General features: G+C 40.4%; 1 protein-coding gene across 10 annotated transcripts in view; it reads right to left on the bottom strand.

Annotated features, from left to right (window-relative positions):
- The window catches only part of ABLIM1 (actin binding LIM protein 1), a 168,258-nt gene that overhangs the window by 110,366 nt on the left and 42,012 nt on the right, over positions 1-15,880 (bottom strand). For 4 of the 10 annotated variants that reach the window (XM_052678261.1, XM_052678262.1, XM_052678265.1 and 1 more), the window contains exon 1: positions 13,738-13,899. The exons of 1 other annotated variant lie outside the window; for it this stretch is intronic. In XM_052678261.1, coding sequence (XP_052534221.1) covers positions 13,738-13,777 — 40 coding nt within the window. In that variant the 5' untranslated portion in view covers positions 13,778-13,899. Of the gene's footprint in view, positions 1-13,737; positions 13,900-15,880 lie in introns of those variants that run through there. 5 more of the 10 variants (XM_052678269.1, XM_052678270.1, XM_052678267.1 and 2 more) reach the window with 2 other exon arrangements.

The following is a 15,880-nucleotide window of genomic DNA, read 5'->3' as shown; positions in this document are numbered from 1 at the left end:
ATATCCCCATCCTCAATAATTGACATCCTTTTGACTGAATTTCTGTATTTCACTTTTTCCAGCACCAATTCTTTACTTTTACTTGATCCACACAGCTTCCCAAAGCTGTTTAGGATGGGAAAAAACGGCATTTCTATCGGGAAGAAGTTACGGAAGCAACCTGTAGTGCACAATCAGCCTTCTACTGCAGCACACTGTCCTTATCAATCCTTCTCTTTTCCTCTTATCCAGCAAAGGGGATTAAGGAAGATATATTTTTAGTGATTATCTTCAAGAGATTATGACAGTATGCTTGATCAGGTGACTGCCATCTAAAACTATTGTAATCAGTTGCTACTCATCCCTGGGAATGCAAAAGTCTGAAGCAAAACCATAAAGAGTATTTTGACAATCAGATTAATATTCAGGACAAGAGAAAGAATTTATCTGAGGTACGTAAGAGGATTAGTTGAAAAACAAACAAACCAAAAAACTCTCGCTCTGATAAAAACCTTATTAGGAAGGAATCATCATCATAAACTACAAATGCACATCTGTGCCTTTAATCTACCATGCCCCAATTTTGATGCCAGGACTTCACGTGTGCTACGGACAAAAGGTTACAGTAAAGGTAGAGAATGCTTGCCTCTGATGGAATGTATAAAGACTGGCTGACTTCACTTCATAAGCAGATTTCCTTGGAGAAATCCTGCCCGCAGCTTTCACTGACTATTACACACAAAAGCACTTAAGCTTCCCCCTAACTACTCACGACTGGCTCACCAGCTCTCTTCCCTTCCACTTTCCTGTATAGCTGACAGGAGAAGCTCTGCAGACACTATGCCAACTCTTCCTGCTTCACTTACAAGAAGTAATTATCTTAATCCAATTCTAGTGGCTTGCTAATCTAATCATCTAATGAATATTTCTCCCTGGGTAAAGGCAGAGTTAATCATCAACTGGGCACTAGAAAGTCACAGGAAATTCCTAAGTAAAAGACAAAAGGGAATGAAAAGGTAAACCACATTCATCATGCAGAACGGGGAGTTACAGGTGGACCCCAGACAAGTCCTTGCTCAGGGCCATCCTCAGATTCCTAATTCTGCTGCATTCCCTGATACAACGGTCAGCCCAGGCTGCCAATTCCCCTTAAGAAACAGAAGTTGGGTACAGCTGCAAAATGGCTTGGTACAGTAATTGCACTGCTGCCTGGAAGGCTTTTGCTACATCTGAAGGTGAAAAAAACTCTTCTTCCCAGACCCAGATAGAGTTTAAGCACTATGTACTGATGGGAACAGGCTTTGAAGAGAAGACTGCTTTGTTTACTGTTTTAAAAAGAACAGACCACTTCACAAACTCAGCCTTTCATCACCTACTATCACATCGTTTCTACTTTCCAGTAAGGTGACTTGCTTTTCATTACATAAGTACCAAGACTCTTCTGTTATATCAAGAAACCCAAAATCACAGTTCCCTTTGGAACACAGCCATTCCCCTGGCCTACATAACCAATACCAGCCGCAGTAGGACAAAGCCAGTATACATCAACACACTGCACTCATCTTAATGGAGTGACGCCAAAGTACACTGCTAAAGCATACTTGGGGAGGAGCTGGCTCAACAAATGCAGCAGATAGAGATCCATCTGACAGGACCCTCCATCAGAACAGATCTCTGCAAACTCTGTGTTTTCAAGTATTTCCCCTAAGAAATGAAGTTGTTTGGCTGTTCTTCAGACTGTCCCAGACTTCTTAATTTATGGACCTGTACACCATAGCTGTTCAGTGGAACAGGCTGATCTCCCAAAGTAACAAGAGCTTCTGCTACTTCAGTGAAGGCAGATCACCACTCTGTGATTAAAACAGAGGGCTGACTCACAGGAGAGCGCATGCGTGTCTCAGTGTAGCAAAGGAGTACTGGCAAAGATGTCAGCAGGCTACAGACATCTGACAGAAGCAGTGCCAATTACCCAACCTCACCAACACTTCAAGGAAGACTTTGCCCTAGGTAGGTAGGTGAAGCAAGAGCACTGCCTGATGCAACTCTGCTGGCACCTGAATTCTCAGAAGGCTGGCAGGTGAGCTCTGCAGTAACTTCATCAATTCCAGCAACAGTTATGACAGTTTGTTTACCTAAAATGCAGCAGAAAAGCCTGTTCTTCACTGACTGCACAGACCTGAGTGACTGCCAGCTCTGCTCTAGCCACGTTGATTGCATTTCAGCAATGCATACCTAGACAGTCGTTGCCCACTAATGCAAAACGTACCAAACCAGTATGATCTGTTGTGTGGTGCTCAGCAGAAGAAACTGCACTCCTTTCCCACAGTCATACCCCATGAAAGACACATGAAGCCTCCAGTGGTGCTTTTAACCACGCATGGAGATATGTTTCTGTATGTTTACCCTCCTGGATAACACTGAACCACAACCTGGCCTCTCTCCAGCATAAAAACTCACATGGTTCTGGGGGGACCATGGGTATACTTCAGTTTAGGCAAGCATGTCACCATAGAAACATTCAGCATAATAATTATTGGAAATAAGATAACCTTTCTCAGAGGCTGCTCTACTGATCTCCCCTTCCTGGCTGACTATTGCTGTCAGTGTCTGAGACAACCTCGTGCATGAGGATTTGGCTTCGGCCGGAATCAAAAAGACAGTGGCAAGCTTCTACCACTTACGTTAAGACCCTAAGATTAAATGGAAGAGATTGATTTCTAATGCCCTTGCTGAAGGGAAAAGAGAAGCATAAGGACGCAACTTAGTCCTCATGTTTCTTGCAACACATTCTCAGGAGCCCCTGGGTGCCCAACCCAGAAGTAGCACTGAGGAAATTTCCTCAGCATCTGCCAAGTATTAAAATACTATTTTAAAATGATTGCCATGCCTCCTCTGAACACTCAGTGCTGGGGCTCACAGAGCACAGCTGCATATGCCATTACTTTTCAGACTGACATTTCTCAAGGGACTGGATATGAGACAGAAATTAGGCAAATTAGTTACTGTAAATATTTGATCTCATTACTAGTTTTATAAATATTTTAATTATAAATGCTTCCTTCCATCTCTAGACCATTTCCTGTTCAACCCTGCCTCGCTTTGCCAAAACAACAGGCTGCCCTGTGGCAAAAATACACAACTAGGATTAGACCACTCTACTAATGCTACTAGAACAGAGGTAACAGCAAACTTTGACTGCAATCAATGAGTAAATTGCATAACAAATAGCAAGCACCTGCTATAGAACTCTGCTGAATAACAGCAAAATTTAGAGACTGAGGGCTAAACTAGCTGAAGAGATGATAGCCCTCCCATCCAAGCAACAATCAGAGTTAAACCAGTCATCTGACTCAGATGCCATGCATGCAGCTTGTTTTTCCACCTTTGGCACAAACAATTTACCTGCTGAAAACTGCAGGGCGACAGACACTCAGCTACTCACTATAAACTTGATGAAACAATTCCTTGGCATAACGCACACCCAAAAATCCACATGCACATCTTATTTAGTTTACCTAAGTGTCCAAAACAGGCAGTCATCTTCCGTGCATACTGACACAAGCCATTCTCACTGTAGGGTTTCTCCCCAAGCACCTGTTCACTCATTGCTTAAGAAGGAGCTGCCTTTCTCTGCAGAACCAACCAACTACTGCTTGCGTGGGACTGATAAGGCTGCAGAGCTTTCTCTTCCAGTTTATCTCCATTAATAATTCAGACACCATATAGAATTTGCTGAGCTCTGAGAACCGGCAGTGCAAAGCTATTTTGTGGCTTTTGAAGTAATCATGTTTTTGTCCTTAAAAAGGTATCTCAGGTTATTAGATTTCAATAGTTTACGGCTATTATTTTCAAAATGCAATGAAATCCATGCTCTTCCTGAATAATGTGAAATATTATTGGGATTGCGTTCAGGTCAGTGAGATATTTAAAATACCCATCCAGCTCAAACACAAAAATAGAATGACCACCATTACTGAAAGGTGATAACACCCTCCAGCAGCAGACAAGTCCTCTGTTGGCAGAGCACTTTCTGTCCCTCATAAGTTACCGTGCATCCCCCCACGGTGCTGGGGATGAAAAGCAATATAAGTGCACACACAGAAATACCACTTCCTATCACTTCCTAGCACAGAGCATTTCAGAAGAATTCAGGCATCACAGCCACAAACAACAGCGTATTTCACCAGCTCCCTCGTTGGAGCACAAAGCCAATCGAACCACACTGCTATCTTCACCTGCCTAACATGAGCAGGCAATGAGAAACCCAAAAAGCAAATAACTAAGTACACTGTACATTGGTAAAAAACACACTCAGAACCCACGTTGCTTCCACTGGAAAGCGTGGGGAAGTGGTTATACCTCAACAATAAAACAAATGGTCAAAAGATGGGAATAAAACAAATGAGAACTGACTCAGCAGTCCTCTGGGCCAACTGCAGAGGTAGAGCTCATGTCCTTGTCCCTCTTTTGCAAGTGTATCTGGATGTCAATTTAGTAATAGATCAAAAGCCTAGTCATTCATGTTTAATATTACTTCAACGACTGCCATAAGAAAGCATAAATATTCCTAAGAAACAACTCAGAGGTGTTGCTATTTTTCATAGCTACCGGCTATGAAGGATCCATATATGAATTTTACATCCATAGGTCTATAGTTCATTAGTTTCAACCAACAGGCTACACATGACTTAGGTAAGATCATCTATGACAAAATTAACACCAAAACCACACAGAATAGCTCTACAGTGGCAGTAATAGAGAGGCTAACTGAAAAGGGCTAAAGTGAGATCAAAGGTAAAGTGATTGTGTTAGTTGAGCAACCCAACTGAGCACTAGCCTTCCATACAGCCCTCTAATCTAGCTGCTAAGTCAAGATTTCCTCTTTGCTGTTATTATAACTGACATTTAACTAATAAATAAGTCAGTTCTACCCAAAACACCTGTTTGTGCAGTACCTGTTGTGCTCATAATGCAGTGCTGAAGAACAACTATGAAATCTACTAATGTCTATACCAATGTCTATACCATAGGATGGAAGCAAGTCTGAATACTGAAGATGAGGAAGCTGTGCTTTCATCATCTTTCACTACATCACACTTTAAGTGTGATGTCCATCTAGGGTTCTCCAAGGTGGTGCAAAGCAAAATGGATTACTATGCAGAAACAGCAATATTTGCACACACAAGCTATTCTGTTAATCTAAATCAGAAATAAGAAAGCAAATAATAAGTTATTTATTAATTTATTTTTGGTATTCATTGCAAAATAATGCAAAATACTGCTTTATGTTCTGTATCTTCTGTACAATACACAAGCAAGACAAAAAAAATAAAAAAGAAAACAGAGCTCTATCTCAGGCTTAACTAAGACCACATGGTGACCATTTCCTTTCCCAACTGATGACATTTGCAAAATCTTTCAGCTGGATTAAAGCATTGTGCTCAGCTTCCTGTTATCAACCATGTATGATAGCTTTCATGGCACATGAGCCTTAAATAACAAAAGACAAGCTTTGCAGTGCATTGTAAAGCTGGACAGACAGTGTAACCGGCTCTTGAGAAAGCTTTTCCCTTTGCTGTACATTCCAAAACTCAATCTGACTCACTTCCCCAAGCCCCAGCGACCCCCAGGTTTATCCTTCAGTGAAGCAATGCATGTTAAGATAACGCATACAAAAATATAAAAACAATGCTCTTGAGATTAAATCTAATCAAGCTCTTTCTTGGACAAGCCCACCATGTGCAATTATCAGCACTGAAACAGTATACAAAAAAAAAAAATAAATCAATCATCAAATGAAATATTTACATGACATTAGGGGCAAAATATTGACAGTTAGCAAAGCACTGTCTATTAGCTTTGAAAACCTTAAAAATCCCAAATAAAAGGTACACATCCACGGGAAATGAAAGAATGGTTCAAATCAATTTCATAACCACTCGGTTTCCATATTGGACAAGCCACCATCATTAAGAATACTGCAAGTAAATTATTTGTTTTAAGAAATCATCTGTGAAACTGATGTACTCTCTGTTTTACTCTGCAATTCTGAATTCAAATTCAACCTGCTGTAGGGAACCTGCTTTGGCAGGGGGGTTGGACTCGATGATCTCTGGAGGTCCCTTCCAACCCCTACAATTCTGTGATTCTGTGATTCTGAGTAAAGAAAAAATAACTTTCCTGTAGTTCACAAACTCACCAACTGAAACCCTTTAAAAACCCACTCAAAGGATCAAAAAGGATTGAACAGCAGAAAGTTGTCAATCTTGTGCAGAAAACTTGCATCTACTGACTTTCATTATAAAAACTGTTTCTCCTAACAGGCTGAAATATGCAGCAGAGGCGTGCAACTAAACCCTCAATCTGCGATACAGAAACAGGCAGTGTCTGGAGGCAGAACGCTGAGAGTTCGTATATTCAAAACTGGAACTGGTCTGACAAAGGAAGCAAAGAGGCATTTTCCTCTGAGGCTCCAAGTGCACACTGTCCTGTCCACCACTCAGAAATGAAGCGCTATTTCGGTCACACTGCACCTGCAATACTGGTTTATTTCTTTTGTTGTTGACTAAAGACAATAGGTAAGGTGTTACATTAAGGTAAATATTGGTCCCTGAAATCTGTTTGTAGCTGTGATGGCTTCCTCAAACAGTTACTCAAATTATTAATAATCAGTTTGACTGATAGGAAGAAAGTAAGACTGCCAAGTTAGATGCCAGCCTGGAACGTGAGAAGCACGCAGGCCCTGCTCTCCCACAGCCCTCCTGCTCATCCTTATGCCAGGCCCACAGTCTGCCACCACTCACTGCTCCCTGCGTTGCTCCCTGTGTTGCTCCCTGTCCCTACAGGCACCTGCAGCAGTGGGTACGGTAAAGATTGCAGCACTCAGACAGTGGAAATTACACAAGTAGCACAGATAATAAAAATGTTAGGAAGTATCTGGACAGCATTAAAAAAGGAGGTCACACAAAGCATAGCTGAGTGCTCATAGCTGAGTGCTTTCCTTGAACTTAATTACCTTCCAATTTAATTACTACATTTCTTTATGATTTTTCAATAGATTGCAGCCATTATTTAACAGCAGAAGTGCTCTTTTCCTTGGAGAATTCTCTTACCAGATAAGGCAAACATAATATTTCTGTACATCTTCTCTGATCTGAGAATTCCATTTTTAGTTAAGTCATTCTGCTCAAAATGAGCAAAGTCACTGGTACTGTGCTTGCTGGGACTGGAAGAGAGCAGACAATTGGATTAAGACAAAAGGCACAATTTAACCAAGGCTATTTGCCTTACTTTATCAATTCAAATGTTTATTTCAACTAGTCATGGAAAAAAAAATCTCCATCTTTGACTGTTTTTTAGACATAAAACATCAGTGTGTGCATTAATGGATCAGCCTATTGCATTTTTGTAAGATAAGGTGGCTCAGCATCTTATTTTCTGGCAGAACAATTAAAGACAATTTTATTGACCCATAACATCAAGAACACTGCAACGTACATTCTTACAGCAGAAGTTATCCTTTTTACATAGAGGTAGAAAAACAACAGCTGTAATTGCTGACAACTGACATCATTTTGCAGGCAGGATATGGCCAGAGCCATATGAAATACAAATATTAAAACTGCGGCACCCCTAAGACTCTGTAAATTGAGCAAGTGACTCAGCAGCACTATTCAAGCACTCACGTACCTCCAGCCTTATAAATAATCCCCTGACTTTCCTGCAGCCATGCAGTGTGCTTGAAGTTAAAGAGACGCTGCCTAAACCACTCTAGGGAATAATTAACAGAGAGGATCCAGGCAGAAGCTGGCATCCCTTCAGATTTTCAGTAGGAAGCTACTTGTTTTGCGTTGGTTTTTTTTCTGGTTTTTTTTTTTTTTTTTTTTTTTTTTTTTTTTTTTTTTTTTTAGACCTCAATAGTGTTCAGGTATTTTTATTCAGGCTGATTTTTGAGATGCAAATAAGTGCAGTGGGAAAAAAAAATCAAAATATTTAATTATTTTCTGATTATTTGTGGTCATTGCTATGCAATGCTTCAGCCTGTAAAAAACCACTTAAAAGAAACAATCAAAATAAATTAAAGATTTGAAACTTCACTGTATTAGCTAAAGGTCCCAAGAGTTAGAAATGGTTCATTGACATAGCACAGCATTGTATTTTATATTCATTTTGCTTTTTCAGACAATAACAAATCAATTGAGGGAAGGCATTGAAGACAAGCATAACTCCTTTAACCAGACTCTTTCCTTTACCTTATTTGCACTTTGACATTTTTCTTCCAGCTGAGAAGAGAAACTCTGTAACGCTCTCTCCACAATGCAGATTTCATAGTAACTGACAGAGAAATAGGTTGGGAAGGAAAGAGATCAAAGCTGTAACCCTGGCCTTCTTTCAATCCTTGTATTTGTTTCCTGTATCTGTTTGAAGTGTGATGTGCCATAGGCATGACATCAAAGAAACCAGCACTCTTCACGTCATGTTCTAAAATAAACTGGGTATCATTATACTCTCTCTTCTTACTAGTCATGTGGTTACAGAAATATGCACAGCAAACTTATTCAAACATTGAACACAGAACCTGAATTAGAAAAAAAAACAGAAAAAAAATAGAAAAATAGAAAAAAAAAAAATCACCACAGAACTTCCTGAACATCTTTGCTGGAAATCTCCCATTCTCTCCAAGCCACAGACCTCCTACTGCAGGTACAGAGCCAGCACATCATCACAAACAGCTTTAAGCATGAGGGGATGCTCCTAAGGTAATGCCTCCTATGTTATGATGTTGGTCCATGACATCAGAGGCAGATGCTGATGGTATGGCAGCAGAGGTTGAACCTTCCCACCAATATCCTGTTACATTTTGTTGCCTTGTGACAGATGGCAGCAGAGGGGCAGCCTGGCAGAATGATGTCTGACACTGAAGTGTACATGAAGCAAAGGTGTGACACTCAATTGCTCCATGTGGAAAAGATGGCACCCACTGACAGCCAGTGATGCTTGCTGAATGCTCATGGATACCAAACAGCGGATGTGAGCACACTGAGGTGGTGGATGGTGCGTTTCAGCAGTGGTGACAGTGACAGTGGGTCACCTCCACTGGTGCAGATTTTAACGAGCATGGCACACAGGCTCTTGTTCATCACTGGTAAACATGCATAGGTGACTGTGTTGACAAACAGTAAAATAGTGTTTGGTAGCTGAGAATTTGTGCTGGGAATTTGCTCTATCAAACAATGTGATTGTGCTTTCTGTAGCTGCTGTAGTTTCCATGCAAATAAATAGGAGGCATTACTTTCAGAGCAACATATGTATTTCTGTTGCTGCATGTAACTCCCAGGGTTTCCAACACCACAGCCCCATCTGGAGTGCAGCACAACTCTAAACAGACAACTTCTGCAGTCATACTGCCCTCCACTAGCTCCAGCAAAGCACTGAATGGGATTCATTCCCTCTTCCTGCTACAAAGGTTAATTTAGTTAACTAACAGGAGCTGCTGCAAAGTTTTTGTCTGTGTCTATCAAAAATAAAACTAAGAATAGAGGTTCAATATAACAACGTGTACTGCTTGGGGATGCCAGAAATGACATCAGATCAGTTCATCCGCTGCCAACATTCCTATTAAAAGCAGCTTTAAACATGCTGTGTTGACTAATCTTTGCTTTGTAATTAAATAAATCCTACAGCACCACTGAACCCTTCCTCTTATGGTCAGCACTATCTTCTGGTTAACAAATCAGCTGTGCACACACACAAGTGATCAAGCCATGTCGAAAATGCATAAACTGCCAGGTAAGCACAGTGAGGCCCCATCAGCTGCTGCCTTCTCACACGGGCTCACAGCATCCATCAGACCTGGGCACTTCTGAAAGTACACAGGGAAAAGAGCTGGAATTTAGTTCAACTTATTCATGACATGAAATGATGTGTAACATAAAACATAACTATTTGTATGTGGCAAACTGAGGTTTTGGTTCTCCCGGGTGTCTGACGGGCTCACTTGGTCTACTTTCTTTATTTTTGTAATCAAGATAGTTAAGAGGAATCTTTGCTGAAATTACATTCGTAACCACCAGCACAAAAAGCAACAGTCCCAGAAACATATTAAACTGTCAGGACATTAAAATGGAGAAACGTGCCCCTGACTTGAAGATAGATACAGCCTGTTTGATCTCTGCAATGCTGTTCAGCACAGCACAGCATTTCCCTGACACATACAACACTGTGCAGCCATGCCTATCAACCTCTGGGAGAGCTATTCAAAGATAGGACTAAATCAAGAGCCTCGATCCCACAATGGAAGTGCAGGGCATTGGACATCTAGCAAGCTTAACATTTTGAAATAAAAGACAAGAAACAAAGTCTTACGATATTAAGAAAACTGTACTAGTAGTATTACAAACTACAGGAAAGGTGAATGAGTTAACTGGAACAACTACAAAGAATCTAAAGACCACAATGCTGATTGTCTGATTAATATGTACCATATTATATTTGCAACAATGATTTAGAGCAGCATTTCTATAGCAGTAAATTCTTGATCTTATCCTGCCACTGCTTGACTGTGTGCCATCTACTGAGGTTTGCTGTTTGCTTTTTTTGGCAGTTAAGGTCATATAAGTCTTAGGCCACTAAAAAAAAAAACACCAACATAAAACAGTTGTTCCAGCAAGTTAACTCTCATCAAAAGGGTTTATCAAAAAACAAACAAACAAAACCAAACAAACAGAAAAAAAACCAACCCTATAACTAAAACTCAATTTAAAGTCAAGATGCCCCTTGTCATCTTCGAGAGACAATCTACTGCTGCATTCTTGCTCATCACAGATTCTCTGTACTTCCTAGTGTGTACAGTACAGTAGACATGGCACCTAGACAGTTACCCCACAATGGGAGGTCCAATCCTTCAGATCATGTAGAGTGCAACCAGCTATTACTAGCACATATCAGAGTTTTCTGTTTGTTTTGGTGTGGGTTTTGTGCTTTTAGTTTTTGCAGACACTCCCTTAGTTTAGCACATAGTTTATTTGTGTTGATATTAACAACATTACTACTGTGGTACTGGTTTAATAGACAGCTTTTTCACTGACATGCGTAAGTGACAAAAGATCCCTTTCCCCTGTATAAACTTTTCAAATTCAGCTTCATCACTCCTGGTATTTACACTCTACATCTTGCTCTGGTATGATATGGGAATAGTTCTGTAACTGTGAATAGAAGAAAATAACAAGAACATCTACTAAAGAAAGTAAGCATGTCAGCCAACCTGTCAGGCTGCGCTAATGAAAACTGATTGATCAAACACTTCAAGCAGCACTGAGCAATATTTTCAGATGAATCAGTTAAAAGAGTGCTGACCAGGACAAGATTTTGCAGTAGAGAACCTTATGTTATAAACATATGTTGTGCGTATTTTCCAACTGAAACTAGCTGGCAGCTTTCAGTTATTTCATTTTTATCTATAAACAAACTAGAAGATAACCCGTTGTTTTGGAGAGGTTTTTTCTTATTGATTTCTCCCACACACACACTTAGCCTTCCCAAAGAATCCAAACCTTTTCAGTTAATCCCAAGATTAATCAAAATCTTAGATTCAATATATTAATTATTCGATATGAAGTAGTTTAAAATAAATAAATAAATCAGTTCTCCAGCTGCTTACTGGATTATGATCAGAGTGATGTCAGGCCTTCCAACTCAAAATAGACACCTGGCAAAGAACCAGCGGATCGCTGTTGTAGAACGTGAAAGCCAGCAAAAAGAAAAAAAAAGAAAGAAAAAGAAAACACAAAAAAACCCCAACAACAATAAAGCAAAACAAAACAAGATGTCTTCAATGAAATGACAAACATGCATCTCAGAAAGCTTCTCTCTCTGTGTAAGATTTGCACTGAACTAGACTCTCAACTTCCTCCTACTGCTAGGGAACAGAAAGCACCAATACTTAAAGCAGCAGGGAGAGGTCATCCATCCATCTTCCCTCCTGTGTCAGTGTGGTAGTCAGGGCTTCATCTGCTAGGACCTCAACAGGGAGAAGTGATTTCTGAATTTACACAAGACGTCCATGCTAGCCAAAGCAGGCAGAGATATGAGTAAGACTTGCCCCGTTCTCCATGGATCTGCTCAGGAAGTGGACAATGATACACTCAGCCTAACCTCACTAGAACCAATCCCCACTGGGCTTGGACAGATGCTCATTTCATCAGTACGCTCACGTAATGACATGGCACTTTTCCACATCACAGCAACACAGAAATAGCCAATTTTAAACAAACGCTATCGATTTGCACTTCTGTGGGGATTCATTCTTGTAATCAGTCTGAAATAGAATTCAGAAATAAAATTGTGTAGAAATAATGAGGAAAAAGCAATTTTGCACACCTAATTCAGTAAACATTGGGACAAAAGAAATAGAACTGTTACATCTAACTCAACATTAGGTTAAGTGTTTGGCCTACAAAGACTAATTAGCAACGGAAAACATTTCCTTTTGTTTATAACAACTGTTTCTAACAACAGGTAGAGAGTTCAGACATCTTTTATTTTGTAATTTTTAAATTTTTTAAGTCGGTAGTTTTCAGAGCTCTGTGAGATGTTATTTTAAAGAAATGAGTATTGGATTAGACAACGTGAAGAAAAAAATTAACCTTTTACTTCTTCCAGCTTTTATCTCTGAAGTCAGATGGGGTCCTGGGAGGTTTGTGAGTCTGTCCAAGCATAACAGAGCAAGCAACTACCCACACTCAAGTTACTAAGAAAGTTAAATATATCTTTTTATAATGATGCCTCTTCCATCACCTTTTTCTAAGACTGCTATTAAAACAGAGAAATGGCTAAGAAATAATTTAAGATTTGCAGCCTCTTGGGTGCAGAGAATTCACTTTTTTATCCCTTGGTTGCACATTACCACCAAAAGTGCGCTCAATGTCCTTTTGGTGTTTAGAAGCAAAATACTTTATCTCCTTGCTCCCTGCAAGCTGCTACATGCCAGCAGTCTGAGCTGCTCCATCCTACCTGCAGCACCTTTTAACAAGGAAACAGCTTACCAGCAACAGCTGCTCAACATCCTGCTGCCTGCCCTCTGCAAAAGCAAATAGGAGTGACAGACAGTTGCAGGAAAGCCAAAAAGTCTCATAGGTGTTCTTAGTAAGTCACGGATTGTACAGCAGTGTTTCCTCAGGATAAATTCCAAAGCAAGCTGCCCTCAATAGCACAGATCAAGTTATCAGCTTTTCACTCAAAGCATTAATTAACAATACATTGAACTTTTATGCCACCTTCCACTACAAAAGAGCATTAGAACCTCCCTATACAAAACCTACTTCACTGCAATAACCTGCTGTCATCACCTTTACCTAGAAGGAAGAAAAACTGCAAAACAGAAGTGAAGAGCTTCCCACAAGCACATACGTGGGGTCAGAGCTCACCAAGTCTGTTTCATTCCACCAAGTTCCACTCTTCACACTGAAAAATCCACTCCAGAGGAGAAGCACATGGACACATGCACACATTGTTCAGCCACGTAACAAAGTCCACCATTCATAAAATACACCAGACTGGGAGGCGTTTAACTGCTCAACCAGTAAAGAAAAAGAACAAAATTACCAAGAAACATGCAAATTTCAGTCCAACAGAACTGTTTTCCTACTAAAAGCCAACAACCAATGTCCTGTCGGTGTATGTAATTACATATGCAATTACATAAACCTATGTAATTTATCAGTAGAGATTTACATAGCAGAGCTATAGCCCAGAACAAACCTTTGCCATTTGGGGAGCTCTGATGAATTTCTAGTTCCATTGGTGTTCTCAAGCAGTAAAGTTTCTGGAGCTCAGAAGCTACACCTTCCACTGTGCAGATATAAAGCCAGAGAAACAGCAGAGATCCTTCAGAGATGGCTCACTTTATGGCTTCACTCCTAATATTTCCTGGGTTGAGCAGCACTGAAGGGAGCGGCCCTAGCAAAATAGGTGTGTCCATGTTCCCAAACAGTTTAAAGGAAGAGTGAGTATTTTCCTCTAGATGTTCAATTCATCATCAAGACCACGGTATGTTGTCCTTCAAATAGTGGAATATCTCAATGTATGAACCATCTCAAAGCAGCTGATGTTACTGACAACTTGCTTTTTCACGCATGTAAAGGGATCCTAGATTGCCACAAAGGCAAACTGCAAGCAGCCTTAATTTTATCCTACGACTGTTTCACTTCTATTTTACTCTGTGCCTCATCTTCACTCCACTGTTCTTCCTTTCTGAATATACTGCACCTAAATAGAACAGTCAGACGGGGATCAAAGAGACACTGTTTTAACACTTTCCATAAACACAGCAATCCTAGCCAAAGTCCCATGCATCTTCCCCAGGTTCCCACAACGTCCCACCCGGACATAGGTAATTAGGCTGACTGCAAGTGTAAACTTCCAGGCATTTCCTTCCATGCAGCTGCACAGAGTGTTCCGTAAGCAGCAGAATTAATACATCTTTTTTTCCTGACAAATTCGTGTCCAACATCGTCAACATCCATCAGGCCTGCCCTACCTGTATGTAACATCCTCCTCAGAACACCACTGCCAGAAATACTTTCAGTTCCTTTCCATTTGTCAGCTTTCCAAGTTCCTCTCTGTGTCTTTTAGCTTGTCTATCAAAGCTTAAAGCTGTCTTTCTTAACTGCTTCCATACCTTCAGTTTCCACCTATACCACCTAAACCACGCATTCTCTTTTTTCCTCTGCTAACACACTGGTTAGCATCTTTGAGTTTTATTCCCTGAAATGAAGTGAGAGGGAAGGACAGAGCAGCTGTAACCCATTGGAAGCGAGCAGGCAAACACAAGGTGCAGCAGCTGAAAACTTTCAACCCAAAGCCCCCTCCCGAATACACTTGCTGTACTCTGTACATTATTATGGGCTGAGAAATGGTGCTGAAGAAGAATCCCATCTTTTGCCCTAAGGTTTTACTTTAAATGACCAAAAAATAAATTGAAAAAAAAAAAGGCCAAGCCCCCACATTTTTCTCTTCTAAGCATGTATGAAAAGATGTCAGAAATATACAAAACGTTCTGGTTTCCTGGGTGAAAGCTACTACATCCAAATTTTGGCCAACCACTTTAAATTCTCTGCTTTGATCATTAAATCCTGAATTTCTTGAACTCCTGACTTCATTTTCTCCACGCTGAACTGTCATCTTCTCAACCAGAGTATTAAAACCACACACTCATACAGACGCACAGACAGATGTAAACACTGACATGGAATCTGGTCTCTGTCTTCCTTTATTCTCAGTCTGGCATCCTCCTCCTCTGGCCTTACACATTTATTTGCTGCCAAATTAAAAATAGTGCAGGACAGGGAATACGCTGCATTTGGACTTCAGTGTGCCTGACAGAAAATGATTAGCTCACAGAAATACTGCTTTCTCTCCAGCCACCCTCACCTTTCTTTTTAATAATCAAAGCACTCCATACTTTAATTATCATTACTATCACTTTGATGTGGTAGGCAGACACAATTACTTTGTCTTTTCTACAGACAAAAGAGAAATGAAAGCACAGAAAGCGTTGACCTTCAGCACACACTTATGGCTACTCTGCTCCTAGACTCAACTTACTGTGTCCCTGTCTCCAGAACAGTTGTGTTCTCTATGAGTCTATGGGAAACAAGTTCTTCTGCCCTCTTCAAGAGGCAAATTCCTGGGCTACACCACTGCAGCTTACACAGCTAACCACAACTGTATCATTCTGGCTTCGGTAAAGAGATGAAAGAAGGAAGTTGAGAATGATTCAATATACATCTACATATTGTGCAAGTCATCATACTCATACTAGTTGTGTATTATTAGTAGCTATAGCATTAGATGCTATATTTGAGCCATTATTAAGTTTTCTGTATAGCTATGCACATACATA

The sequence above is a fragment of the Tympanuchus pallidicinctus genome, unplaced genomic scaffold (assembly GCF_026119805.1).
Source record: "Tympanuchus pallidicinctus isolate F22 unplaced genomic scaffold, pur_lepc_1.0 scaffold16, whole genome shotgun sequence".
Classification (NCBI taxonomy): domain Eukaryota; kingdom Metazoa; phylum Chordata; class Aves; order Galliformes; family Phasianidae; genus Tympanuchus; species Tympanuchus pallidicinctus.
This window is presented reverse-complemented; position numbering and strand designations above follow the sequence as displayed.